General features: G+C 42.6%; 1 protein-coding gene across 7 annotated transcripts in view; it reads left to right on the forward strand.

Moving 5' to 3' along the window:
* DYNC1I1 (dynein cytoplasmic 1 intermediate chain 1) overlaps positions 1 to 27,008 on the forward strand; it is a 196,826-nt gene that overhangs the window by 154,228 nt on the left and 15,590 nt on the right. For all 7 annotated transcript variants that reach the window (XM_063324873.1, XM_063324876.1, XM_063324875.1 and 4 more), the window contains 3 exons: positions 1,073 to 1,217; positions 16,326 to 16,466; positions 22,683 to 22,808. In XM_063324873.1, coding sequence (XP_063180943.1) covers positions 1,073 to 1,217; positions 16,326 to 16,466; positions 22,683 to 22,808 — 412 coding nt within the window. The remainder of the gene's footprint in view (positions 1 to 1,072; positions 1,218 to 16,325; positions 16,467 to 22,682; positions 22,809 to 27,008) is intronic.

Consider the following 27,008-nt stretch of genomic DNA (forward strand, 5'->3'; position numbering starts at 1 on the left):
AAAGCACAGCAGATACACAAGGTGTTCTCACCATTTCAGAACTGCCCTTATCCCGCCAACTACATGGCAGCCAGATGGGGATAAAATCAGAGGTGTAATTTGTACCCAGCACTGCAGAGGCACCGCAGAACTCAGCCCCGGCTCCAGCACGTGCTGCGAGGGCTGGCAGGGGAGCCTAAGGAAGGCTACACTGTCATGGTCAACAGGAGAGGTGAGAGGACACCATGCTAGCAATACAAGGGACCAATTTCCTCCAGTGCAGCTCCTCATCTCTTTGGGTATGCTGTATTCACACTGGCACAGGGCCGGCAGCCTTGTCAGCTGTGCCAATTTTTAATGTATTTTCTTCCATCAGCTATTTTTCTATAATGTAACTAAAAGGGTAATTTCATGACTCCCCTTTCTGTATACACTGTGAGACGGGACTGACAACTGATCTGGTGTCATTTGCTTCCAGGAAGAAGAAAACTGCGCACATTCTCTCTTACACAGCCTTGTATTTTTCCTTCCTAATAGCTATTCTAGCCTCAGGCCGATGAAATGCACATCTCCCCTTGTTCAAAGTAATGACTGTATGATACCTGATCACAGGAAGAGTTCCTTCGCTTTTTGTGAAAAAGGATTTGCTTCCTAGTGACTTGATTGATTGCTGTGGAAAGTTATTTTAGGTATTTAAGAGAAAAAGAATTGCTCGTGATACGTCATTAACATATTTGCATTTTTATTTTAATGGTTATTCCTTGTGATAATAGCTTACTCGGAGGCATATGCTATAGTATAATTATAATTTTGAATTATTTTATAATTATACATAAATGTTATTTCAAGCTACAGTAGTAGACAGTGTATGTAAAAGTGAGTAAGGCAAGTTCTCAGAAGTAAGAGAAAGTCTCCCTGTGCTGGATCCTGAGCATTAATTGTGCCCCAGCAGTAAAGCTCTGCAGGCAAAGGTCTTCCTGAAGGGAGAGAGATTTACAGATTGAATGGAACTTTAAAAGGAAACAGGAACCTAAAAGTAAAGAAAAATGATGTTAAATCACTCTCTGAATGCAAATGTCTCTTCTTCCTGCAGTAAAGCTGGCATTGGTGAAATTTTTGAAGGCCACCAAGGACCCGTCACAGGAATCAATTGTCACATGGCAGTGGGTCCAATTGACTTTTCCCATCTCTTTGTCACATCATCATTTGACTGGACAGTCAAGTTGTGGACCACAAAGGTGAGAAATCTGAGCTGGGATGAGATGGGTAATGCTACTTATGAAAATGCCTTTGTCATAACTTTTTCAATATAGTCTGTATCAAGTCCTAAGAGTTAATTAATTGAAAGGCTGTGCTTAGAATAAGCGTAGTGGTAAAATTATAAGTAAAATATATACCTAGTGTAACTGTGTCAACCATATTTGCCCTGGAGCATACCCTGCCCTTTAAAGGTAGCTTCAGCTGGCTGGCACTTCAGTATTAACCCTAGTGATGAGCAATTTCACTAGCAAGGAGGTATCTTGCACTGCAAGTCATCAAACGATCCATCCAGCACTCCCTGTGCAGGCTAATACTATGCACCATGGTGCTAGTGCAGCAGAAACACTTTCGTCTGATGAAGCAATAGGGGAAGCACATGTAAGACTTAATGCAAGCAATATCACTCCTGAAATTCATTGCTGTAGGAGTCCGTAATAGCCAAAAAGTATACATTGTCCCAATAACATTAGACACTGCTGGCTGTAAGCGGGGAGGAAATACATGCTGGAACTCACATTCATGACCACTGTGGATACGCTGCTGACTACTTTATGGACATGTCACCGTGACGTGACTTCTTACAGGGAGAGCACTGATTACACAATCCTGTGAAGCTTTAAAACCCCAACACCCTTTAGAACGGTATGAATAGAGGGGAATGATAGCATGAGTAAAAACTGTGAGACAGACTAAACAGACCAACCTGTTTCATTGTACAGGCTGAGTAAAACAGGAGAATGAGAGGGAAAATCCTAATTATGTAAGTCATCTAACAGTTATTTTTGTCATGCACCAGAGTAGAGAACTGCCTTCCAAAGGCCAGGCTTTTGTCTTAACCATGGTTTTATGCCTGCATTTGGTTCACATCTTGAGCTGCACCCATCATAGTTCCAGTACTGGAAGTTGACCCCAGTCAGGAAGTTTCTCAGTGTGTGTTCCTCCAAGACATCAGGCTTTAGAGATGCTGGGACAGATGCACAGCAAATGTAGATACAAAAGTGATCAGAAGGGTTCATGTGACAGCCTTGTGCTGGAAACAGAAGCACAGTTACCTAGATAGTAATTTGAAACAGCCTCCATAGTAGCTTCACAATGCATTTGTTGATGGCGTGATCCAATATGCGTGCTAATTCACAGGGATCTTTTCCTAATCAACAGTGACCACAGCTGATGGTTTTGTCTTGAGCATTACATTTTAGGAAACTCATTATAAGAGGGGTGCATGATTTACCTAATTCACATGTAACCATATACAGCTGTGGACCCAGCCTTAACCGATGCAGAATTGGTCCTGGAGAGTGGTCGTGGGCAGCCTGGAATGGGTCTGGGATGGGTCCTAGGTGGTAAACGTTAGAAAGGGCTGCAGGATAACCAAGTGATGGAGAGCTTAGGTGTTCAGCTGGTTGGGGCTGGCTAGGGTGTTTGGTGTCTGAGATGAGGGAGTCCTGGACGGTGGTAACTGGTGGCAAGGGAATATTGGAGGGTTTAAGTTGAAGCTGAGGAAGGGGAAAAGAATTTGTGGGGACTGTGGGGAAGATGAAAGGCAGGTACTGAATTCCACACATACGTGTCCAGAAAAGTATAGGATAAGTATCTGACCCTCAGCTTGAGGATGAATATGGCAATAAGGGTCTTATCCATCTGCAGCTTAAATTAAATTATATTAAGGGATAATAAGGCCTGCTTTTTATTTTAAACTCCTGGGATTTTACAAGTTAGCAGTAACACTAACGCAGCATATTTTGGGCACAAAGACACTGCAGTTAGCAGTACACAGTTATCCTTGTGGAAGAATTCAGTGCCAAAATGGTTAGGTCAGATTCTGTTCAATACAGTCAGTTTTCAAAGAACCAAACCATTTACATTTCTAATATCTATCAAGCTGTGGCTTGATTATCCAGAGGGGCTTCCTGAGAAAGCTGTTTGACCTAGCTGATGTGAGCTGTGACGTGCATGTGACACACCACAGCACCACTTGGAGCTGGAAGCCGCGTTGCTGTATTGGATCACTTCTTTCCTTCTGGAGCAGGTTTGAGCATCAGCAGCCCCAAGCTGCTGCACTGCCAGCCACTGCCCTGTGAACACATCCTCTGAGACACTGGACAAGTTCTTGAACGGTGATGAATGTTTTCTTTTTCTTCCAATTTGACTCCAGCAGAAGTTTCTTTCCATACTGTCTGGATGGAAGTTTCTTTCCATACAGCTCTTGGCTGGAGCTATTACATATTTAGGGCTTTCTTTGTTCAGTTCCCATAGTCAGGGCCCGATCAATCGGCCAGCTTTGAATAAACTCATCAGCATGTTTGATTCTCTGAAAAAGGTAGTGGATTGATACAAAGCATTGAGTGCTACTGCTGGTTTATGAGAGTTTACTCAGGATTGGTTTATTCCTTTGGTTTCTTATTTGTAAATTTAATCTCTCTATGATAGCAATGCTGTACTGCTTTCGTGCTTCTACCAGTGTTGTCTACTTAATCCTGTGCACATTATCCTCTTTGGTCATGAAATTCAATTCCTTTCTGTTTCACAGGTTCAGAGTCAATGACCAATTGTAAAGTGAACCATAAAAGCTCTGTGTTTATATTGTCTATTGATGTTGTCTAGCACCCTGGGGTGCTTACAAGAAAGGCACTTTCATAGCAGGCATTTGACTGATGGATTGAAAGCACCATATCTCTTAAAAACTCTGGCCTGACATTTTATAATCTGTTTTTGTGGTTAACACATTTTCTATCCAAAGGCAGTACAGCCAGGTAACTGGGAATAAAGTTTTCACTAACTGAAGAATGAAGGTTTTGTAGATAGCACTAATACAAGGTTCATATTATCACCCGTCACATTAGCCAATAATTAGATCCTTGAGTGAATAGTAAGCAACCAGAAGCAACAGGAAAAAAAAAGGAAGTTGCAAAGATAGTCTGCCTAATAGCCAGGGCATTACTTGGTTCCCGGTGAAGTCAATAGGGCTTTCAACTTGAATTCATGTTACACCATGTGAGCAAGTCTTGGATGCAGCGCTGTCAAAGGGAAGTTCTGATGTGAAGTGTCTGCGGAACTCTGCCCTTAATTAGGTATTGTCTGTAATGTTTTGAAGAGGTAAAGTGCTAAGTGAAAATGCTAAGTGTTGTTAATTAATTAAGCACTAATCCTCATGAACAAATAGCATGAGGTTAAATAATGAAATGTAAGTATTGTTATTACTACAGCAATTGCCGTTTGGAGTGCGAACTTTTAGATATTGTGTCAAGGGACAGGAGCGACTTTGGAATTGTTAAAGCATAGCAAAGCATAGGCTAGTTTCAGCTAAAGCCTAGAAGATGGCTTGTTTGCTGCTGAGGGAGCTACTAAAGATCTGCATAGAGAGTTGGATTTTGGTAGCTCTTTCATCCTTCATATGTCTCCTTTATCTCTTATCCTTCCATTGAGGGGAGGTGCTAATGACTGTGTTTTTCTCCTCTTGCATCTATGGCTAAGTCGTGCTCGGATGGGCAGTTGACTAGAAGAGAGACTGGAATAATAGTAACAGCATTGCTGTATCCCCATCCATGCTTATCTCCCTCTTTGCCTAATGTTTAAGTAATGGCGGTGAGTGCCATACTCAGAAGAAGGAACAGAGGTGAGTAAACTGGTAGTAGGACCACCACATAACCATTAGCAAGGACTAATTGAGCCAGAGGATATGTGCGCCTTGAGTGATAGACTACCTACTTTTGTGTCCCTGTTCAGTTTTGCCTTACTAACATGTGCATCAATGGTAGCTCCTTCCTACTCCCTCTCCTTTGTCTTCTCTTTCTTATGCTCTTCACATGATGCTCATCTTTTTTTGGTGTCCTGTGTTGTTCCAGACTGCAGTCTGTTGTTCTTTTTGAGAAACCACATTTCAAAAAGCAAAAATTCACATTTTTATGCTACACGCCTTTCTGTACCTTCAATATTTTATGCCCATCTGTTTGCTGATTATCTTGGTAAGACCCAGTCCTCCTGACTCTTGGAGTTAATTTTTTTACCTTGCACTTTCATGCCTTCATATTAGCTCATAACTTCAAACTCCACTGGTTTTAATTTGGTCTAGAGGTTGAATGATGTCTCCTCAGAGGTCAAGCTGAAGTCTATCACTAGAACAATACAAAGAAGCATGTGGTGGTGGTGGTGGTGTTGCTAAAGATACCTCTACCCCCTCAGTCCCTTTCCCCAAAAACCTGGCTGGTAGCATCTGATAGGATGAACTTGATAAACCAAACTTACTGTGATGGAAAATGGTGTAGCAGAATGAATCAGAGCATTACATGATTGTGTGGATCAGTCACTAAGAAAACAATGCACTCAAAAATGGGCAATTTTGAATGTTTACTAAAATAACAGGGTCAGGTCATCACTTTTATTTTTTTAAATTAAGGACTTACTTACCATTTTTTACAAATACCACGTATCAAGATACCTGGTTACTGGCTCAGATTTTTTTCTAGTATAATTTCAATCACCTTAAGTGGGTGAGTGAGAGCCTCTTGTGTTATAGATAGCATTGCCTGAAGTTAAAAATCCAAATAGAAGTGTAGTCAGACATAGAGTCATGATAAAAGGACAGTAAACGTATTAAACTATTACAACTTGGTGAATTCTCCCTCATGAAAACTGTTTAACTGTAATTGGAAATGCCAGAGTCAGTGACTTGATTTAGTGAGGCCCCATGGCAGGTGATTAGAGTGGATCGCAGATTAGAGACACCGATGTTAGTAGGTAATGATATATAGCACTTCCCTGCCTTATGGAAGATGTTCCTATTCCAGTGAACACGCAGTTATTTATGAAGAGTGTAGGAGCTCCACGAGAGTATCCTGTAGGCCCGTGGTTTGGGCACCAAGCCACACTGCAAAGGTCTGCCTGAGTAGGACTGGAACATGTGTCTTCCCTAAGGGGAGGAAATGCTGTGATGATCTTGCCATTTTGCTCCGAGCTGTGTCTTGTGCCTATGAACATCTCTGGTTTCACAGAAAGCAGGATCTTCTCAGAGTAAAGCTTTGATTTTAATGTGCTGACGCTTCCTGAAGAAAACCAGTTTTGTCCACTTGAGGCCAGCCCTACTTCTCCAGTTTGTGGCAGGATCAGACTGGTCTCCAGCAGTAAAATGGACTGGTGAAATGCAGAGGTTACTCATGTGCCTTATCTTGCATACACTTAAGCGTAGATGAGAGCTGGACTTAGCAAAATTTAGGGAGTATCACTACTTTCAGTCTTGAAGCTGTTCATTCTTAATGTTATTCTCTAAGCTTTCCTAAATCCTTCAGTCTTCTCACATTAGCACATGAAGCATTTTAGATGACTCTTACTACATATGAAGTTTGATGCTCCTGGATCCTTTATCATTTTGGGCTTCCATACTTCGGTTTCTTATGCAGACATTGGAAAAAAGAAATTGCAACGCATACATCAGACATCTCTTGGAGCTACCACCATTACTTCCCACCACTGACTATACAGGAGCCCAAGTCTGGCAAATAATCAGTTGTTGTAGCTTTTCTTGGCTTTCTTGCATCTGGACAGCCTCAGGTTGTATCTAAACTAGCAGATGTGGCGGCTCATCTGAGCTCCTGGATCTGTCTTTTTATTCTGGCTTCTCCCAAACCACTACCAGGAAGGAATCAGCCTCTTTATCCCACGGCACACACACAGAGTGTGTACCTTGATTCTGCAGCCAGAAAAGCTGATACAAGCAGAAGAAAGCCAGAGTGTGCTCTAACCAGATGCTAAACCAAACTATAGGGGTGTCAGGACCTCTGGCTTTCTGCACCTACGAGCCCACTGAATCTGGATGCAACCTGCATCTGTCTCTGGTGCCGTGGTGGGTGATCTCAAAAGGGCCCAGAGAGTTTAGGGAGGCATAAGGAATAACATCAAGAAGAAAAAGAGGAAAAGAAACAATATGTGCTATGTGGGAGACCAAAACTTCAGTCTATTTTGGGAGTAGGTGGACTGAATAAAGACAGTTCTGCCTAGTTTCTTGTCTCCATTAAATCTTTTACTAATTCCTCCCTCCCATTGAGTTTGGTGGGGCTCAACCATCTAGCTCAGGGGATGATTTAACCCCTCTTATTTTGGATACCTGGCTAGAACTGTCCCCCTCACTGCTGCATCACAACACGGAACTCCTTCTTGACTCTGTTCATAAGGCAATCACCTTCCTTTGACAACACTTCATTTCCAGTGCAGGCTTTTCTCTTTGATAAAAGCAATTAAAATGATTAATCTGATTAATCAGTGTCCAAATGCTAATTTTGTCTGATTATAGGGAAAGACAAAGGGTGATAAAATAGCGTGCTGGATTTCATGGAAATGGTCTCTTTGTGGTGTGAGTTCAGAATTTTGAGTTTTGTCCAAAAACAAGGCAATGAATGAATTTGCTTCAGAGCTCACTTTCTGTCAAAAGGCCAAGCTGACTTGGAGAAGAGGGTGGAGTTGCCTGTTCAGACAGGATTTTTTTAGTTTTTGCCCTTTACCTCTGGAGACAGAGGTCTGGCTCTCATCCAGCTGCACAAAAAAGAAGATTATGGTATTTTCTAGGTAATTTTAAAGAGCAAAACCAAAGTGAAGTCAGGTGGCTTGAAATCAGCCCCAAGTTCTTCACATGAAATGTTTCTCATGATTTTGGTTTTCAGTGTAGCCATATTTGAAAAGCGATAGGAAAATATTCTTCAGCTGGCCGACATACTTCATTTACTCACGCGAACCATGCTGCTGGTTTGTGAAACATTTCGTAAAGAATGGCATGCACACACACATAAAAATAAAACAGTCATCTAAAATACCGAGGCTGTTCTGAAAAACTCACTGGGCTAAACTCTATTTCAGAAAACCCGAATATAAATCCAGCTGTAAAGTGGATCCAGTGAAAGCTTTATTTGCACATGGAAAGCAGAATTGGATTTCTGGAGCTCATATAATCTTGTACAAAACAAAGTCGTGATTCCTTTTTTCCCCTGAAATCAAAATGCAAACCTCCCACTGACTGTTCTGTTGCAGAATTACACTGGAGGATCAGGCTTGCATGTAATAGTGAAACATTTCAGGAAAATTATCAATATATAAAGTCCAGGAAATTTTCTCCCACCTGCTCCTTGCAAGCCATCCTTTCTCTGCTATGTGAGAGACTTTTGTCATCAGTAAGAAAAAAGGAAGCGTATTCAAAATCCTACAAGATGGAGTTCTCTTCAATAATAATTAGCCTCAAAATCATTGCTTGCTGACCCATGAAAGCTCTGTGGGCATCCTGGTGGCAGCAGCTACAAATACTAATCTTGACTGTTTGGCAGACGGTGCTGTAACATCAGCCCGCGTCAGCTGTCCTGCAACATTCCCCATGCTCCTGCCTGTACTTCCTGGCAGCTGGAATCGCAGCAGCAGAGTCACTTGAAAGCCTAGTAATTCGCCAACTCCACATGCAATTCTGGGCCAGGTACCCTGTCATGAAGCGGCATTTTCGATTAAAAAGAAAAATTGAATTTTCAGGGGCCTCATACTGAATGTTCCTGTCGGAGTCACAGGGGTAGGAAACAACCCCCTGAAACCACAGCTACATTATCTCGCTCCCCTCCTCGCCTCGCAATTTGAGCTAAACTACCTCTCTTTAACACCTTGAGGCCTGAAGCAGGGAGACCGGTCTCATTGACTCCAACAGGAGCAGGCTCAGGACATAAGTGCACGCCTGCTGGTGCGTCTCCTGCATGACGGGAGCTGCATGACGGGAGAGCACCAGCACAGTGATCTAGCTTCTCCCAAAGCATCCCACTCACTCTCCAGCTCTGCTTCCAGATCCCGCCTATGTGGGATATAAACAGGGAGTGACAACTGGAGGTAGAAGACTAAATCCGACCTTCTTCAGTGTTTCACTCTGTTCAGCGTTTCCATCTGACCAGGATCTGGTGATTCTTCTGGCAGTCTAGGAAAACCATACCCGGCTTATATTTCTCAGCAAGTCCCCTGAATGCTTCTCTGAAAAAAATCCAGGAATATAGTAATATAAAGGTTATGAGCTACAGAAACTGTGAATCAGTTTGCTAGGCAGGGGCAATACGACTTTCTATAGTGTTTTGAGATTTTTTAAAAGAAGAAATTGAGCCATCTTTAGAAGGAGGTAGAAAATCCAAAAGAAAATGATAGTATTTCTAAAGAAATCTCGTGACTGAAATGCATAGTAGGATAGAAAGAAGTGCTGGCTTGTTTAAAGCATGTTTTAAATAAGAGGTGGAAAACTTGATTAACATTTAGCGATGAAGTCAGCAATCCAAGGAAATACAGAACAAATGGCAAATACCTGTACAGGCTTCTCCACTGTTGCCATTCCTACATCCAGTTTGGTGTGGGCGAGTGAAGCAGAAGGTATTAAACCTCCAGCAGTGGAAACCTGTAGGCACAACTCTTGCAAGTGTGGAGTAAGAGGGGCCCCAGACTGGGAATGAAGCTGGATGATCTAAAACAAGTATACACCAGTCTGGCCAGTATGAGCTGGGGGGAAAAGTGAGCTGGGGCGCACTGTCCTCCGTGGTGCCTCACTATAACCCAGTCTGCACATCAGCTTCTTCATTAAATCCTTCTTAAGCCTGTTCTGTTTCTGATGTTTGTAAAGTTCATCTGTGGCAAGCAGATATCTTATTATTAATTCATTTAAATTTACATTCAACATCAAGTAATACACATTTCTATCAAACTCACTGAAAATAGTTCCTCAGCTAATATGCACCGGTGAAAAGGAATGCCATGCTTTCTGCTTTGTGTCCTCAAAAAATAAAAAGGTCTTTTTCCATTGAGTAAGTGGAAAAGCAGGGTAGAAGAGAGCTGGAAGACCAAAGCGAACAACTGAAGTCTAGCAGCACAGCCTGAAGGTGTCGCATCTCTGCAGAGGACTTAAAACGGTTAAGGAGGATTAACCAAATAAGCAGTTTACCTGTGAGTGTAGCTTCCAGGCTATCTCCACAGACCCCGAGAGCTCTGCTGTCTGACTTTCTGATGCTCCTGAAAGTCAGGTGATGTCTGACTTCCCAGGTTCTTTTATTTTTTTCCTCCATGCCACAGTATGAGACATTAAGATCGGTTCTCATTAAAACCGCCTGTGCCAATCATCAGACCGTTTTTCCTTTGCTTCCTTCTTGTATGCTCACCCGTGACGCTTTGACTTTGAAGGAAACCACAAAAATGTAATCATCATGTTATCTCCAGACTTGGTCTGTTCTCAGAGCCCCTTTCCTTTCAGTTTCACCCTTCGTCCCCTCCTCCATCTATAATAATTCCCACATGTTTATGCAAAAATATTGGACTTTCTTTTATTATTGGCAATTAAGAGAGGCAACAGTTTCAGCATCTCTGCAAGAACAATAATGTCTAAAAGTGAACAGTTTTCTGCCTTGACTTTCTGCAACTTTCAGGATGCCAAAAATCAATCAGCATAGTAATACTATAGTACTTAAATAAAACAGGGCTGTGAAGAGTTTAGGGATCACTTCCACACTCAGTTCTTTCCCCCTGTTGTTACTGAATCTAAAAATGAAGCCTGATCCCGTGCCCAAAAATGCAGATTCAGTGACCTAATAATCATCTGACAGTGAGATAACACAACATGTATGCAGGTCATAGCCCAGTGAAATGTCCGTTGAGCCCCAGAGGCTCATCTGTGAATCAGCACTGAATCTCACTGCCAGAAGGAATTTAAAGACACATAAAGTTACTCATGCAACTCAATTTAGGGCACCTCAGTTAGCCAGTGACATTGGGTGGCAAAAGCTGAAGAGCATAAACATCCCCCTTTTGCTTTCCCATTGCCATCCTTGAAGGTCTGGCTAGTCCTGGAAAAGGTGGAGCAGACTGCAAGTTGTGAGTTGTATAGTATCAAGGTCTGTGAGATAATGATACCCTTCAGGGAGAATGCAGACAGGCTTTGCTGAGCCATCAGTGATGTACCTGTAACAGGCGCCTCTGATTTATGGCACCTCGTAACAGTTCCTGGGATTGCTGTAGCTTTTAAAAGGTAGCATAATCTGAACTAAGTGCCATAAGTATAGCATTAAAGTAGAAACTATTGGATTATTCTAAATTATCATAACTATTAGAAAACAGATTTAGGAGAAACATGGCAGTCCAGAACTCGCAAAATTCCCATGGAGATCAATCAGTCTGAATAAAAACCGAGGCCTCGTTGACTCCATACAAATTAGAGAACATGACGGCTTACAAGAGTAGTAGAGCCTTAGACACAGCGGAGGATTTACTCCCCACCACAAGAGGTATGCACAAGTAATCCCAGACAGCTAACAGCTGGTGTCCCAGGAAGGAGACCACTGAAGGACGAAAGGTCAAGACCAGGGTAAAGCTGATTTGAGGAGTATTCGCCTCAAAATTCCCAGCAGCTTTTAGTTTCTGCCTATATTGTCTGCACCTCTTGGGTTGGCCTGGCTAAGTGTCAGGGTAAGAAAGGAAAAGATGAGCCTGGATTCAGCAAAGCAGTAAGATGTCTCTCTCAAGGTGGAGAAGACTGGGCCTAGCAGCTAGGGTCTACAAAACAGTGAAAAGAGCCCCGATCCTAACCTGTGTGGAAGTCCCATGCCTTATGTCCTGTCCCAGTTTCTTTTGCATCCCTCTGGTCAGTGTGATGCCATAACACTTGCGTTAAATAAAGACAGCAGGGTTTCACTTCCCTGTGTGTTATATATGCTGGAGGAGATGTCTTCCTTTGACACCATTTTGTAGGTTTTCTGGGTTTTTTTAAAGAATAAAAGGTATTTATACAATATTTGGTCCTATGGGGCCAAATTCATAGAATCATAGAATGGTTTGGGTTGGAAGGGACCTTAAAGATCATCTAGTTCCAACCCTCTATTTCTGGGTTTGTTCAAGGGCCAGAAATGAGAGCAGCACCTCTGCTCAGGACCGCTCTGCCTCGTCTCTTTCCAAGTGCCCGAGAGCCAGAGATTGAGCCTAAACAAACACATCAGCTTGTTTGGAAAGTTTCTATGCCAAGGACTAATGAATCTGTCATATTTGCTGCACACCTAGAAAAATTAAATTAGCTTGAATCAACTTACAATACTGCACAACACTCATGGCTGCTGTTAATACAGCCTGAGCCAGAAGTGCAGATTTGGCTTATTGTCTTTAGAATGGAAGACAATGGAGTGGAAAGAAAGAAAGAAAGGGAGACAACCAACAGAGTATGTGGTGTCACCATACATCTCTACTGCTGAAGGTACGGTCTAGGGAAGAACCTTTAGGTGGAGCTGACACCCACACAAACGGTGCCAACTCTGTAAAATGCTCCTTTCATGAAAGAGGCAAAGCCAATAGCTTTTTCCATGGCTTTTCAGAAGTCAGATGCTAGTTAAAACCTGTGGATATGTATACATTCCTTTATATGGATAATTAGCTACTTTATGTGTGGCGCCTCCTGGATTAAAGAAAATTCTTCTATGCAAATAAGAAGTGGAATAGACTGGTCAAATTTATATGTGGAAAAAAAAGACCTCTTTTATAGAAATATGTAGTATTTATTTAGGTGAGTTTCTTATTTCATGGACAAGTGCTAATTCCTAGACAGCTCCCATGTATTTAAAATGTTCCCTCTGCATTGTTCTTTTAAACAATGCCCGTATGCAAACACTGAGGATGAACAATAGGTTATGACGACATGCTTAAATAAATGAGACAAAACCACGTGTCTTGGAATTGGCTTTTTCACTTTTCCCACTAAATACTCAAATCCTGTCCCATTGAAATCAATGGCAAAACTCCATTGATTCAGTAGGGACACATTTTCACCCCAAACTCCCTTTTTCAGTAATAAGTAGATTTGGCCCAAGTTTGTCTGAAGATACTGCTTTAAACTATTTCTTCTGCTCTATTGAATAACAGAGTGGGTTGATATTTAAGAATGAAAGCTCATCAAGTTTAAATTTCAGTTGTTTTATAATAATAGCCATATGTTAGTTACAGATTGTGTAAGTCTGAAGTTTGGGTAATTTAAAACTGCTTTAAAGTGACCTTTACATGGTTCCACATTTCAACATTCTCTAAAAGCGGTCGGTATCGGTCCTTACTCATAAATCCTTACATTAAAAGAATCTGCAGGCCTGGGCCCTTAGTTAGCAGGCTTACAGTAAGGAAGCCCTGCAAACATTTACATACACACTTAGCCTTCAAATCGAGCCTGCACAATGAAATCAACATAACTGCTCTCAGTGGGCAAAATCAGACCAGGATGAAATGTCAGCTTTTAAGGAAGGTCACTCGCTCTTACTACTGAAGACGGGATGCTAAGCAAGAGCCTGGTGCAGTTGTTAGGTTCTTCTCTAGTTAGAGGGTGTGGGACGATAAGATATAGCATAGGAAATACTTTATTCTTCCCCATTGCAGGCGATTCAAGCTGGGCGGGCAGATATACTTGGGAGCACTGTGAAGGCTGTAGCTCAGCTCCACCACCACTGCCTGGTGGTGCCGGACTGTGGGCCTTTCTCCCTGTTTCTCCAACCACACTGCAGTTGATCTTGCCTTTTGCTTGGGCTACTCACATGGCTGCAATTTCTTATTCCCTTACAGTGCTCCACTCCCTATTCATCTCTGTCCATTTGTGTGTCATTCCTTGCATGTCTGAGATCTTTCTCAAAAGCCGTATTATTCCTGTTGTCCAGATTTTCCCACTGACTTCCTATCTAACTATTTCCACTGTTATGGTAAAAGAAATGCACACTGCATATCTGCTATGCTTTTCACCTCAAATACCAGCACTCCAACAGTGTTTTTATTTTGCTAACAGGGAAACTGAGGCACATCAGCTAACGCTATTTGCCAGAGACTACACAGCACGTAAACAGCAGGAGACAGATTAGAACCAAATCTCCTGACCCTTCCTTCTAATGCCTTGGTCTTTAGGCATGAATGGGAAAATAATCTGGCAGAACTAAAAAGTGCATTAAAAAAGTGTCACACTCAAAATAAGATGAAAACAGGTTTTGATATGTTGACAAGAAGGAAATGCTGATTGAAATCTGCCCTGGATTGACTGATATCTTAATAGTCCTCTTATTCTGTGGAATTTTTTTAGTTCTCCCATGACATTGAATGTTAAAGTGCTATATGCGTGGCACATTTCCCATGAATAAGAAAAATACCAGCCACCCAGCAGATGACCAGATTCCCTTTCGCTTCAGTATACTATTGCGTTCATTTTTCCAGCATTTAAACAGTTGATGTATTTAAACCTAAATTAGGTGTTCTCAGTGAAAATACAGAATATAGCAGATAGACGTTGTGGGTGTGTATGGCCCACTCTAAATGCTGTTTTCCAGCTCACCGCTGTAAGGATTCACTTTGAAATTTCCTATGAAATACCTCTGCTACTTCAAAAGCTTGGTCTTCATTTGGCCCTCACCCCTGCAAATGCTTTAGCACAGGCATGTAAGTAATTCCATTAACACGTGTAAGTAACTCCACTGGTACTGATAATATACTAAGCAGATACATATGTGTTTGGAGAACAAGACCTTGTTTAGGTAAGAAAATATTCTTGTGATATTTTCCCTTTTCGTTTGCAAAACTCCAGCTTTGGAAAAGAAATAAAAATGTATAAATTTGAGGTAATAAGCTCAACTCTAATTTCATTTTATTGTCACGCAAAACAAAATCTTTGCTATTCTTAGGAAATGCACAAAAAGCCACTAGGCCAGTTATGAAAACTGGGGACCTGATCCTGTAAATCATTCAAAGAGTCTTTCATTAATTCAAGTAGAGGGAAAACTAGCCTATAGAATCAATCGCTTTGTATTTCTAGGTTTTTTTCAAAAGACAAAGCCTTGTATAGGGATGTATAGGGATAGGCATGCGGGTGCACACGCGTCCACTTGCTGAGCCGTGACATCCGACGAAGCACCACGTAGTGCAGGAGGAGCAAAGCTAGAACTGGCCAGGACCCAGATGTAAGCAGAGATTAAACCGACTGCTTTATTGCTCTAAACTAATAATATACAAGGGAAAAGTGATATAATAATCGTGATCAGTCGTTCTGCTTTGGGAAAAAATAATGCATGGGTTATGCAATGCGTTGAGGGGTTCCCGATATTGTGCCTTTCGTGGGATGAAGGGGGGTGCATTCTGGAGGGACCTGACCCAGGTATTCTACAGATGTGCCTTCGGAATGACAGCAGCACCTTCGGCGATGGTTTACCGCTGGCAGAAGCCTCCGTGGGAGGCCGGCGGGGGCTGCGGGCCCTCGTCCCGCCGTGTCCCGCTTGCGGGGGGGAGGGCGGCGGGAGGCAGCTGGCGGCGGAGGGAGGGAAAGAGGGAGGGAGACAAGGAGGGAGACCCTCCGAGAAGCCCCATTGTTTAGATTTCTGTCACAAGCCGTGAGAATACTTAATTCCTTTCATCTCTGGAGTTTTCATTATCATTCAAATTTCATTTTCCATTAATTGATCGGGGATTAGCGAAGCCATTACGAAAAGAAAAAAAAGAAAAAAAATTTACACGAGCCCGACGCGATGAATAATTCATGGAGGACAATTAACGCTTTATTCCCGGTGTACTTCCGAACTTCCCTCCGACTTCCTGCGGGGAGATGACAGCCTCCGCCGGCGGCCCGCGCCGGGCCGGGCCGTGGACCCGCCGCCCCGCGGGGGTCGCCGCGGGCGGTCTCCGGTCCCGCCGCTAGGTGGCAGGCGCCGCCCGCGGTGCGCGGAGGGGCGCGGAGGGCCCCGCGGCTCCCCGCCGCTCTCACGATCCTTATCGGGGGCGACCGCAAGCGCGGTTGGCCCGGGCGGGCGCGGCGGTGCCCGCCTGCCTCCCGCATCCCCCCCGCTCCTCCGCCGCCCCGGAGCGGGAGAGACCGCGGGCGCTCCCCCCGCGCGTCCCACAGCCCTCACGCCGGGCATCTCATTTATCCCACCGGACAGTTGTTGTCCCATTAAAGTGCAGTCCCCACCCTTCGCGAGGACCTTTCATCTGGGGAAGTTTTATGACACTTTGTAAATGTGCAAAGTTTTTAATTAGACTCGCCAGACAGCCCCAGGCAGCACTAGCGCCACGAAGTCTTCATGCTTCTCTCTGCTTTACAGCACAACAAGCCGCTCTACTCCTTTGAAGACAATGCCGACTATGTCTACGATGTCATGTGGTCGCCAGTGCATCCCGCGCTCTTCGCCTGCGTGGACGGGATGGGGCGCCTGGATCTGTGGAACCTGAATAACGACACCGAGGTGAGGCGGCGGCGGCGAGCCGAGGGCGGGCGGCGGGGCGCCGGGACAGACCTTAACCCTGTGAGGGCCGGCGGCGCGGCCACCCCCTCACCCACCCTGCTGGGGGTCTGCGGGGGCGCCCGGCTCCCTCAGGGCGCGGGGAGCCCGGCGGCGGTGGCGGGGAGGGCAGGTCTCCCTGCCCCGCCCTCCTTCCCGCCCGCCTCTCCCGGCGGCGGGGCCGCGGCTCCCGGCTACCTGTCGCGGGTAGGGAGGGCCGGCTCCGGCACCCCCGGCAGAAAGCCAGCACTAATAAGTAGCCGCGGTGCCGGCTCGGGAAGGAGCCTCCTTCCCCTCTCTCTGTGCGCTTATAAACCGCGCCCGTTTGGTAGTTTTTTGGGGTTTTTTTATTATTATTTACTTATCTCCCCGTTTCTGGCACGCTGTGGGCGCCTGCCCTCGCTGAGGCGGTCACACCTCGGCAGCCCGGCCACAGGCCTGCGGCCTGGACCCATGGCGCCGGGCAGCCCCTCGCCAGCCTCCCGCGGCTGGGAGTTGCTTGGCGTTGGGGTGGGAGACTTCGTGTCCCATCCCTCCTGTCCCTTCTCCAAATCCTCTGGAGATTTTAACGCGCAAAACCCCTGCCAGTGCCCCCAGCCTGTCACAAACCCGGTGCCTTCCTTCCCGCCTTTCTGAGCCCCCAGCGACTCCACTTGAGGTTGTTTTTTTAAGCACAGGGCATCTCGCTCACGTGCTATTTGTGATTTTACACCATCACTTTTTTTCCCTCTTCAAAATTCGCTCTGAAACTTAAAGGCACAAACGCAAATGAAAAATAACTAGTTTTGTTTTCATCGCTATTTAAGTAGCAGGGGCCATTGGGGAGGAGACATCACACCTTGGAATTTCACTGATGAGACGGGATTAATCAGAGAGCTTTTTGCAAATATTTGTAATGGTCAATACTGTAATTTTTTAAAAGTCATTTTTTAAACGTGCCAAACAGCCCTTTTCCCTCCTGTTATTTCAGATTGTAAGAAATGCTGCAGACTGATGTTAATACTATTTTTTTCTGGATTCGAATTTCCCCCAGAAATGATTTTGAGAGAACCTGTCCTGTTGCTTGAGGCCAGTCTTAGAATGGCCAGCAATCAGTATTCAGCACAAGAATCGAAATATTTTTCCACAACTGAAGCCTTGCGTATTTTTACTTAATGCCATGTAAAATTAAGAATAAACAGACTATGAAAAAAGGGTCACATATTAACTGGCAGTTTCTTTTTATTTCCAAAAAAGAGAGGACCGAAGAAAAACTAGCAGTATTTCGCCCCCATACACCCTACTTTTTTTGATTTTGGGGTTTTTTTTTGAGATCAGTTTGATCGTTAATACTCCTTTCACATAAACATGCTGTACGTTTCAGCCGAAGTAAAATACGGGCACAGTTTATGGCTTCCAGTGAGTGGTGCTTGCCATAAATAAGCATGGACAGGTAAGAGGAACCAGCACCGGGCGCTGCATTGTCAAGGGGAGCAGTGAGGCCTTTTGAAGTGCACTGAGCAGGAAGCAGCACAGCCTTTTTAATTAGAGCACATACAGCTGGAGGATATACAGGAGGAGTCTCCTCAGAATTTATTTTGGGAAGGGAGGGACATATCCTTCAGGTGTTCTCATTAATGCAGGCTTAAACACAGAGCATAAACCCCAGCACTTTAAAAAGGAAAAAAAAAAAATAACCCTTTCCCCCCAAATACCAGGGCTGAAATCCTGCTCTGCTTGAAATCAACTGATGTTTTGCCATTTAACTCAATGAGACTGTAATTTCTTTCCAAAAAATTAGTATGGACCGCTTGATCCCATTCCCATCAATAATAAGTCTGTACGTAGAAAACTGCTGATATATTTTCCGTGTGTTTACACATAAATACAGAAGAACATCAGAAAAAAAAATTAATTTCAAGCTTGATCCTGCTTTTCTTCTGCATGCAAGGCCACCCCTGATTTCACAAATGATTTCCATTCTGAGAGGTCAAAATCAGCTCTCATGTAAGGATCAGACTGGAATTATTTCCGAGCTTTGTATTTTTATCAGAATCAAATTAGGGTCTCCGGAGGCAGAAATACCATTTGGTTTCCTTACTAAGCACTGACAAAACAAATTAAAAAATTTGTAGAAATGATAAACTGGCAGATTCTGAATAGATGCGAGGTTTTGTTATGCGAGAGAAGCAGCAAAAGTACCAGTGAAAAAACTGTAAGCAGTTCTTTCAAACATCGTAACTGAAAGTGATCATTGTTTGCTTTTACCCTCTATCTGGTAGGTCATAATTAGTTTATAATTTTCAAGATTTCTGCAATTGATTGTGCTGTTTAAGTCTGCACTGCTATTTGCTAAGAAAAAGTCCTTGTCAGCACTTTCGCCTTTGTAAGAAGAAATCTTGAAACACCTATTTTTTAGATCATTATTACTTTTAGATGTGAGATACGTGATGTCAAAGTATTTGTGAAGACAGCAGAAAAATGACAGGTATTTTAATGTGTTTAACTGCCAGCTATAGCTAAAAATCTCTGTGTAAGAACTAGATATGATTGTTATTAAGGAGACCTGGTTTTGTTTAATTTGGGAAATAAGACGCATTTTTATTTAGGTATTATTTTGTAAATCAATTAAGAAAATACCTGGTTTTAGTTACAATACGCTGCTTTCAAATTTTTGAACTGTAACACAGTTTCCACTAGTGTTACTCCCCGTATCTATTAAAAACATTTCCCCTGAGAGCTAGATGCTTTCTGATCAAAATAACTAAAATCATTTGACTGTACCATGGATTTAATCAATCTAATTATTCTCAAAATCTCAGTGTAAAGTAACAAGGGTGTTTGTGTGCTTCATGTTGATCTGTGGATACCAGAAACTGTTTTTGTAATAGCAATGAAAGTCATCATGTTTTATTTTATATTTGATAAATGAATATAAAAAAACCTTAAAAAGCAAAATATCCTTACCCACTGCCTCATTCTTTTGCAAACTGAATATTATTTTTATGGATCAGTATAGTGAGGTTTGCAGATAGTTTCAGGATACCAAATGCCGATTTCTTACCTATGTGCCTGTAACGTTTCTTTTTTGATCAAGATCGGAGAAGGTCTCTAGGTTGTTGATGAGTCTTATTTATCTATGAACTGATAGTAAATTGACTTGCAAAATCGCTTATTTCTGCTGTGTTACATTCCATTCAAATGTTTGTTGGGTTTTTTTTGCGTGCCGTATCTTAGCTTTGAAAGCGTGAAGATGGTGTCTATTTCTAGAAACAGATAATAGATGTATTTGCAAGCAGGTTTTGACACTACGTAAGCAATAAAATTAAGAACAATAAAAGGTATATTCTTATCATGCGGGTTTTCCTGACTGCATCCTTCTTAATCTGTTACCTGTTCAAACCTCATTTCAAAATTGTTAAAAATCTAACAAGCGCCAACTTCAGAGAATTTATGAAGTATTTCAAATGTGATTTTAAAAACATAATGCTACCATTATAAGATAAACTCTTATCTTTGAAATCTAAAATAGGCATGTGTAATTTAACCTATCACTATTGAAAGCAGACGAATCTATTTTAAGATACTACGGTTTGACTGTATTTCTCTCCGTATCACTGGAGAAAAGGCTTTCTATTTAGATTTTTAAAGACTGTTTCATTATTGCTTTTTATTTTGTTAGATAGCTTTGTGGAATAGTAACAGGATTTTACAAAACCATCGGGTTTTGGAAAAAAGCATGGGTTGTGTCTTGTGTCTGCGGCATGCATGCTGCTTATTTTTATGTGGAACACTGAAAGAATGCTGTATTAACAAAAAACCCCAGCTCTAGAGTTATGTATTTCAGCCTTCTGAAAGACTTCGGGAAAATTCAGTGCCTTAAATATACGCAGTATATATTTGTGTATGAAACAAATATCTTTGATCTACAGTTTTCTGAGAAACGTAGCTGGTTAGTGGATTAGTCCTCTAAAATGTGGCATTTAACTGTTGTTTGAAGAAACCCATTTCCAAATGTTATGAAATTAATTTTGGCAGGAATTAAAATAGTGCCTTTTTTTTTTCCTTTTTTTTTTTTCTTTTTTTTAAGAAATCAGTGATCACAGAAGTAAAACTTGCTTGTTTTCTATTGTGATTTTATCATGGATCAATGACCCCCTGTCAGATTTAGGCCATTGACTGTTTGACTGTTACCCACTAAGCAGGAGCAGACTTGGGATGAGGGGTTAGAGCGTGCCAGTGTTTTTGGGTAATGCTGCCTTGGACGGGACCTAGTCCTTGCACAATGGGGAGATGAGCCCAGTAGCTTATTTGCATTTGAATGATTTCTTAAAGGAGTGGGGGTAGGATGGTATCTGCTTTCTGATTGCTATCCAGCATTATTTCTACATCATTCTGCAAACAAAATCCTCTTGCATTTCAGATGTGGGGGGCTCAGGGCGCTACCATGAAGCCCTTTGCGGAGGTGATGCTTTAGCTTTGCCAATTCTTGTGGTCGAGGTGGCGCCTTGTGTCAGGGTCGGTGAGGAGGAGGAGGAGCAGGGAGTCTCCAGGGGGAGAGGGGCAAGGCAAGCAGCCCTGCTTCCCAGTCCTCCTGCTGCTGCTGTCATGGCTGTGCAAACACTGTGGCCGTAACCAGAGTCGGGAAGTCTGCAAAGGTTCAGCTTCCTACCGTCACTCATCTTATGTGACACAGTGAAGGCGTTAGAGCTGAGGAGGAGGAGACTGGCATGGGAATTATACAACGTTTGTTTTTAAATTATTTTTCTCCTGGATCTTTGGACCTATCTCACCAGTACAATATACAGCTACAGTCAGAGAACCGAGATGAAGGCAGCAAAATATTGGTTTTGTTAATCTTGTCAGTTTGTCAATGTTCAGACCAGGCTTTCATACCACCTTCAGGCTGCTTTCTTCCTGCTTCTGTTGCATTGTGCTGACAATGAGGACAGAAGGAGTACCTGTATGTCACTCCTCCGGAGGTAGCCCGGACTCTGGTTCCTGTCCAACTACCTCTTCTTGCCTGGACTGCTCTGCAATTCCATGTCCATTTATAGATTCCAGGACACCCCCTTGTCCCTATCTCACTGTGTGACCGAGGCCTGTTCCAACAGATGGATCTGGTGGAGGAGCTGCTTTTGCAGCAATCCTATCCCATTTGTCCTGACCTAAAAAGCATTAAAGCTAAAAAGCCTTGTTTGGAAGACTGTCATGCCAAGCTACAGGCTCCTTGCTCAGGCAGGTTCTCCTATTAAAGGTGGCTGGGTGGAGCATTAGCAGACTTGCAGGTTACCGTCATTTGTCTTATGAGGTGACCTAAATCAACTGAGTGATCTACCTATCTGGGACAAACACCCACACAGTTCCTTCCTCCTGCAGCATCTTCTGATGCCCTCATTCCAGCGTAGATTACAAATACTTCTCCTAAAATCGTCTTCATTGCTTTATTCATCCCACTCATTAACCAGAATCTTTATGTATTCTTGTGGATCACCTGTTAAGTTGGTTGACTTGGGGTGGGGAGGGGGGGTTGGAAATTAGACAGCATCCAGGTGTATTTAAAGCAGAAGTCATCTCCTGGGGATGTAAAAGAGAATTGTGGGAATATATTGTAGGAGTTCCTAAATGTCAGCTCAGCTGTTCTCATTTCTGCCATGTCCTCGCTCTGAAGTGATTAGCTCAGGACTTTTCTGACGTAATACCTAAGTTTCAACCTCTGCATCTAGCCGCAGAGGTGAGTTTGGATTTAAAGGATGTGTCAGCATGAATTCAGGGATGTGTCTGCCAACCGTCAGGTTATCTGGGTCCAAGTCAGAGGCCAGAAGCCAGGGCAGGTCTGAAGCCAAGTCGTACTCTCAGTTGGTTTTTGGTCATAAGTCAGTGACTTTTGCGAAAGAAGCAGATGTGGTTTTGCATGTCTCCAAGGTTAAGGGGAAAAAACTGTCTCATGTACTGCCCTTTACTGTGGAAAAGTCTTCCCTACTCATTCCAAGCAATCTCTTACTCTTTCCTCTTTTTAATACATGTGATCGAAGAAACAATGAACCCTTTTTTTTCTCCCCCTGACGAGGGTTGTATGTTACTTCCAGCAATGCCAAGGGACTTGTGACTCACCCAGCTAAGCAGGACATTCAAAACTGACCTCCCGGGTTCGCAGGCAGCGTGATTTTATTGTCCTTCCTGTTCCTATTCTTCCGACAGGTTCCCACAGCCAGCGTCACCATAGAAGGAGCTTCTGCCCTCAACCGTGTCCGCTGGGCCCAGGCTGGGAAGGAGGTGGCAGTTGGTGATTCAGAAGGTCGCATATGGATCTATGATGTTGGAGAGGTATTATTGTTGTTTTGGGTGTTTTTTTAAAGCTTGACTCCTGGAGAATGCCACATCCAAGTTTGAGAAAAGATCACGTATCGTAACACATGAGTAGGACACCTCCAAAGACTAAGCCAGATTTCTTTCAGTGTTGATTTTGGGTTGCCAACAGTGTGTTAGTCATAAAGCTACCTTGCAAAATAGTTAACTAGTTAAAGTCTCGTGTGAGAAGTCCTTCTTGAAAGTTTTCAGTGTTTTTAAAACTTTTTTTTTAATGGTTCTGTGGGTACAGTTGGAAAAAGTTACAAAGGAACATAAAGAGGAAAATAGATGTACAAAAAGAAGCTGTGTTGTTCTGAAGTTGGTCCTAAAGGGTTCACCCTTTATACTCCAGGATCTCTTATTTCATTACTGGCTTAATTCTGTAGACTTTTCTCAGCATGACATGTACAGAACACATCTGTTCTTTTAATACTGAATAATGCTGAATATGTTTGAATATATGCAAAAGTACTAACAGGAGGAAATGAGAGGTGTCATTGTGGAGGATGGTGGGTGCATGTGTAATAAACAGTATGTAGGTGCTGAGAAATAGCAGGATGCGTATTCTGTGTCTAAGGCTGGTCTCTATTCACCCTGCTACATCTTATAAAAAACATCTAAACTGCAGTGTGTTTGGCACTGATGGAATCTACCTCTTTGTTGATGAATACGGTATAAAGTGTTCTGTCAGCATTATACTCCTTTGGAACAGTTAAGGGTGAATCCCTGAGCAATCAGCTTTTATGTAGAGAATTTGTTTTCCATCGTTATCTGTGATAGGATACTGAGATATCCATCTCTACACAGTAGGGAAACATTACAGAATACATACAGAATTATCTGTAACTCTCATAAAGTGATTTTATAGCCCATAGCAAAATTGCTTGTGCATGACTCATATTTTTGGATTCCATTCACTTGTGCAGGAGTTGCCTTTCCTCACAAATGTTTGCTGAAACTTCTTGCCGTATTGTTAGCGTAATTTCTAAATTGTCTAAGGTTACTGCATTCAGGTTTCCACTATGACACTGGCAGCTCAGGCTGTTTTTATTTATTTTTCATTTTTGCATGACTGTTCCGAAAAGGTGTTTTTTCTGTCTTCCAAGTGATACGACAGGCTATGGAAATGTCTTTGATGACAGCGCAGACTGATCTTGTCTGGGAGTCTAGACAGGCTGTAGAAATGTCTCTTTTTGCATATCGTACACCAAATCATTCATAGGATTGTTTATCCCTGCAAGCTCACCCAGGAGAAAATAGATTTAGTGTTCTATGCAGAAGAAGTAATATTTAAGTTTTTGGCCTTTCCTCTGTATAATCAGACTTCAACTTGCAAAATGAGTCACAGTGATACACTCGGATCAAAAAGAAAGACAGGCTTCTATTACCTGAAAAGGACAAAAGGAAAGGGAGTCATTCAACAGTATTTATTTGTGTGAGTCCAGATCAGTGTTACATGGAGTGCTCTGCTTCACGGCTATTGCATGCACTGCTCGTGCAGAGCCCTGGCGTCTCCGGCTCAGCTCCATGCACACTTGGGCAAACAGATGGATGTCCATCCACATGGCTGCTGACAGGTCATGAGCCACTGCCACCCCTCCTCCTCTTCCTTAATGAATGAAGGAGCTCATTAATTTGTTGCCTGGTTCATTTTGGCAGTATCAGTCTCTGCAGTAATTCTTGTACCAAATTTAGGAGAGGTGGTCTGGGCTGCAACAGCTTCAGACACTACCAGGGCTGCTGTGTTTTTCATGGCTTTTTCTGGTTTAAAAAAGAAGATTGCTCATATATTCTCCAGCACAACTCTTCTCACTATAAAGCCTTAAGTGAGATACAGAAATACTTTGCAGCTCAAGAGCCTGGAACCCACAGCTTTGTACAGTGGATAACGGCTTCTTCGGCCACTAAGCCACTGTGCCAGTCCATAAAGAGCTCTCTGATGAGTTATTCCGTGCTAAGCTGTCCTCAGGCATGACGCACAGGGGATTCACAGTGTGCACATGCACTTTTGGAAGCGTCTGGCAGAAGCAAGCTGCTCTCTTTACTTCAGTGTGCAGACACCGGCCAGATCCTTGGCTCAGCTGGAGTCCTCCTTTGACTGTCCTGTTTGCATGGGTTTGATTCTGGGATACGATGGGGCTGGTCTGACAGTTTAAAAGGGGCAGTCCTTCTCCCCCTGCCAGCCAGCTAACTCTAGGCATATCCCTCATTGTCGAATTTTTGGGCCAGTAGTAGTGCTTGTCACCTCCATTGTGGGGAGGGAGATAGATCAGCAGAGAAGTATTGATTTCTTTATTTTTTTGTTTTGTTTTCCTTGTGGTATTTTTCTCCATGAACTGACTCAGTGTGAGAGTAGATGAGGGAGCACGTGGCTGAGGGGAGTGGCTGGGAGCTGGGCCCTACAGCGCCTGGCAGCACCTAGCTTTCATATTTGACCCAGCAGTATTGCAAGGCCTGACTTCTTAGCAATAGCACTCTACCCTTCTCCTGCAGCATCAGCTTCTGAGAAGGCCTCATCGCTGGAAGAACTCATGCCTGCCTGACTGATAACTCAGTAGCGTCCACTTATTTGAAGGTGCATCTCTCTGATTTGGGAAGATGGGTGTGATTACGCGCATTAGAAAGTCAGCAGGCGACTTTACAAAGACCCTAAATACACTCACCAAAAACATTAATGCTCCACTTATACTACACCCTTTTTAAAACCTTTCTTTTTTTATGACTGTTCCAAATATCACATTAGATCAGCTATAAATTCATAAAACATTGGTTCCATCAGAAAAAAACTGTGATTGTATTATAATAAAACACAGTGTCTTTAAATGTCACATTACTATATAAGCAATTTTCTTACCTGTTTGAACGGACAGAATTGACTCCATGAATTTTGATCTGAGCAGAAAACATCAGGATATCAAATCATTAAGGAAAAAAATTAAGCAATAGAAATTTTACTTTGGTAGATTCATCACAGATTTAAGGAACTATTCTAGAGAACAGTAAAGTTTACTGCTGCTATTAACCCATGTGGTATAAAGAGAAAACATTATATGACCTAAGTGAAAATGTAAGGCACGAGGCCCAACTTTTTATCCTTTGTGAAGGCAAGGAGGGTGAGATCAGGGCTGTTTCACTTGTGTAAGAATTTAGGATTTGGCCCTTTTTGATATGCTGTCCAGTCATATTTCTTTATGACACAAGAAATGGCAGAAACATGAAGAACGCGGCAGGGTCCATGACCAGGGAGTTAAAAATAATGGTGACATTTTCAGTTAGGCTATATAATGTTATCTCCTTAGAGTATGTACTTTTAGTTGTTTGATTTCAGCATCGTGTCTGAAAATAACTGAACACATTTATTTTCACAGTGAGGGGTCTATTTTCTCCTCAATGCGTGTGCTTTATGCCCATTAGCATTAATGGGAGTTATACACACACTTCCAGGGGAGAGGAGACTTAAATAGTCCATATAGATGTGCTCTTGTGGATCAGTAGCCACTGATTTAAAGAACGTGAATTATAAAATTAAATAAAAACCCAAACAAACACACAAAAATCTGATTGTTTCAGTGTGATAGATGTTAAACCTATATAACTTAACCGGAGAATATAACCAGTCATTGTAAATACACTTTACTCTCTGTAAGATCAAAATATTAACACTTTTGCTGATCTAGTAGTTGAGATATTATTATTGTGATAGTATGTATAACGTACTTTAGCTTCTGTGCTCTTACAGCTTATTTACTGGGCAGCAAGTTTTCTGTATGGTAGAAGTTGATTTTAACAGAACATGGACCGCTGACTATAGATTTATTCACATGTCCAGATGATTGATAGTCAGACCTAACTGCATGTCTCTTTTGTAGATATATTTTCTAGAAAGCTTGCTCCCATTGTGCATGCTTCAGTGATGTTACACAGTTGCCGCTGTCATAAATATTCTCTAACAACCACATTTGTTGCTTACCTGGCTTATTGAGAATGCTCTTTGCGCATTTGGTTGCAAAAGAAGCAGCTTCTCATCCACTTTCCATTATTTCCTTTCCCCCCCCCCCCCCCCCCATTAATCTCTTCCAGGTCATATTCTGCTTACACGGTGAATAAATAGATAGAAACTGTAAATCAATGATTTATTATTTGATTGTAGTAAAATATAAAGTAAGTTTGCAGAAC

Source organism: Chroicocephalus ridibundus, chromosome 2, assembly GCF_963924245.1.
Source record: "Chroicocephalus ridibundus chromosome 2, bChrRid1.1, whole genome shotgun sequence".
Taxonomy (NCBI): domain Eukaryota; kingdom Metazoa; phylum Chordata; class Aves; order Charadriiformes; family Laridae; genus Chroicocephalus; species Chroicocephalus ridibundus.